The following is a 2,091-nucleotide window of genomic DNA, read 5'->3' on the forward strand; positions in this document are numbered from 1 at the left end:
AAGCTACTTTACACATTTAAGGGGCTTTTAATTTAAACTTTTTATTTATTTTTATTTTTTTCATGTCCTTATATTGAAATGAGGGGGCGGAGTTTTCTCTGTCAGGAAATAACCTGTTTCACCACCAGAGGGGGCACTCACCTGGCAGCTCTTCACAAATCATTTCTGGGAATAAAAGCTAGAAATCAGTCCAGAACTGAGTTGTATGACTGTAGCTCTGAGACCAGAAGAGGATTATTGTAACTTCTGGCCAAATAARTTTGTTTTATTCAATAGTCTGAATTCAGTTTGCTTCTATTTCTCTCAGTAAAAGCAAAARGAGAAAAACTGCCTTCCATTTGTTGTGAAATTGTTCTGTGAGCAGAAAGRGTTTTGTCCATCTACCTTTTGATTAAATGAGTGCTTTTCTCAGTCACATCATGTCCTCTGTTCTGATTTTAGGACTCACATTAAAAATGGCCGTCTTCATCCAGGCAGGTCAGGACTCTGACTGAGCCAAGCTGTTCAACATCTCTCCAAACGTCACAGTTTGTGTAGCTAACCCTCCCTGTCCTGAGTTAGGACTAAAATAGTTTGTTTTCTAGTAGAGCTGCCTGCAGTCAGCTGGGGAGACGTAACAGATCAGGTCAGTAACTTTATGAATTTTAAATTTAGACATAAGACAAGACAGGAAGAAGCTATTTTATACATTYATTTTGTTTTATTTCTTGGTCATTTTCATGTATTTACTGGAATATTTATTAATACTTTACTAATTACAGTATGGATTTCTTTTTGCCCAGACAGGTCAGGAGCCATCAGGCTCCGCCCCTCTTCTTCAACAGGSTTTGGACTGAGAGAAGAACTTCAGCTTCATGGTGAAAAATGCTCAACAGTCAGATGAGTTCTGACACGTGGTGTCAAACTGCATCTTCAGAACATTTTTGATTCTGAGACTCAGACTGAGCTGGAAATGGAGCCAAATCATCCTTTTTACACATTCTGACATGCTGTTCTAATTAAACCTATTATTAGTATCTAATACTAATACTAACTAAAAAAATGTTTGATTCCAACTCATTTTAAATCTGTTGCAACCTGAGATTCAGGAATGGCTTTTTCTTTTTGAGCAAATAAAAATATGTTGATTAGTAAACAAACTGGATTTCTACAGGTGAAGTGTGTAAAGCTAGAGTTTGCTTTCAGTGAGTGTTTAATATGAAAGTGAGGGGAAAAGAGGAATGGTTCAGATGGGAGGGAGGAAGGGGCACCTTCATCAGGTTGTGTTCTCTGAAGGTATTTTGTTCTCTGGCRGATTTTAGCAGCGCCGTCAGCTCAGGAGACATTTCATCAAACATAGGTTTGGGCTGCACAGAAGAAAACAAAGACATGAGGACAACAAACAAGACTTTCAAGTGTTTTGTTCACTATAAATCTTTCTAAGTAATCTGCAGCCATGCAGAAAGGCTGGTGTTTGCTTCAGCTCTAACTGAAGCTTGATTGGTTTGATGGAAACAGCCATTCAAACTCATTAAAGAAGGTTTATGAAGCCCAAATAATCAATAAACAGGAAATCAAAAGTAAGGAGCAAGAAATCAGTTCGACCAATTCCATGCAGCCAATCAAATCATTTAACCAGAGAGTTCATTAACAAACATCAGGAAAATAAACAAGAATAAAAAACTGGTTCCATTTTGATCAGAGAAGCAGATACAAAAATGGTTTTTGGGAGAAGGTGAAGGAAAAGCAAGAGAGTTTAAACTGAAGCCTGCAGCTTCCTGCTGGGGCCTTCTGACCAGAGCCAGGAGCAGGGTCGACCTGTCCAGAGATCCACTTAACTAACCTGACAAACAGGAACACTTACAGTGCTGCTTTTATGAAACATGTTCAACTTATTCATGGTTTCTTCCAAATGCTTGTTTTAACAATGAGTCATTCTACAAAGTTGGTTATCAGCWATCACGTTAAAGCAGTACTTCTGCCTCATAGGCAAAGGTGGTAGGACTCTAGTACAGAGGGTCTGGACTCTAGTACAGAGGGTCTGGACTCTAGTACAGAGGGTCTGGACTCTAGTACAGAGGGTCTGGACTCTAGTACAGAGGGTCTGGACTC

The 2,091-nt window shown here is 39.1% G+C and overlaps 1 protein-coding gene across 7 annotated transcripts in view; it reads right to left on the reverse strand.

The window, feature by feature from the left end:
- The window catches only part of LOC106533468 (protein 4.1), a gene marked incomplete in the record, with an annotated part of 41,445 nt that overhangs the window by 5,195 nt on the left and 34,159 nt on the right, over positions 1-2,091 (reverse strand). For 6 of the 7 annotated variants that reach the window (XM_014029768.1, XM_014029771.1, XM_014029767.1 and 3 more), the window contains 1 exon segment: positions 1,251-1,346. In XM_014029768.1, coding sequence (XP_013885222.1) covers positions 1,251-1,346 — 96 coding nt within the window. 7 annotated transcript variants of the gene reach the window in all.

The sequence above is a fragment of the Austrofundulus limnaeus genome, unplaced genomic scaffold, assembly GCF_001266775.1.
Source record: "Austrofundulus limnaeus strain Quisiro unplaced genomic scaffold, Austrofundulus_limnaeus-1.0 Scaffold950, whole genome shotgun sequence".
NCBI classification, from domain to species: domain Eukaryota; kingdom Metazoa; phylum Chordata; class Actinopteri; order Cyprinodontiformes; family Rivulidae; genus Austrofundulus; species Austrofundulus limnaeus.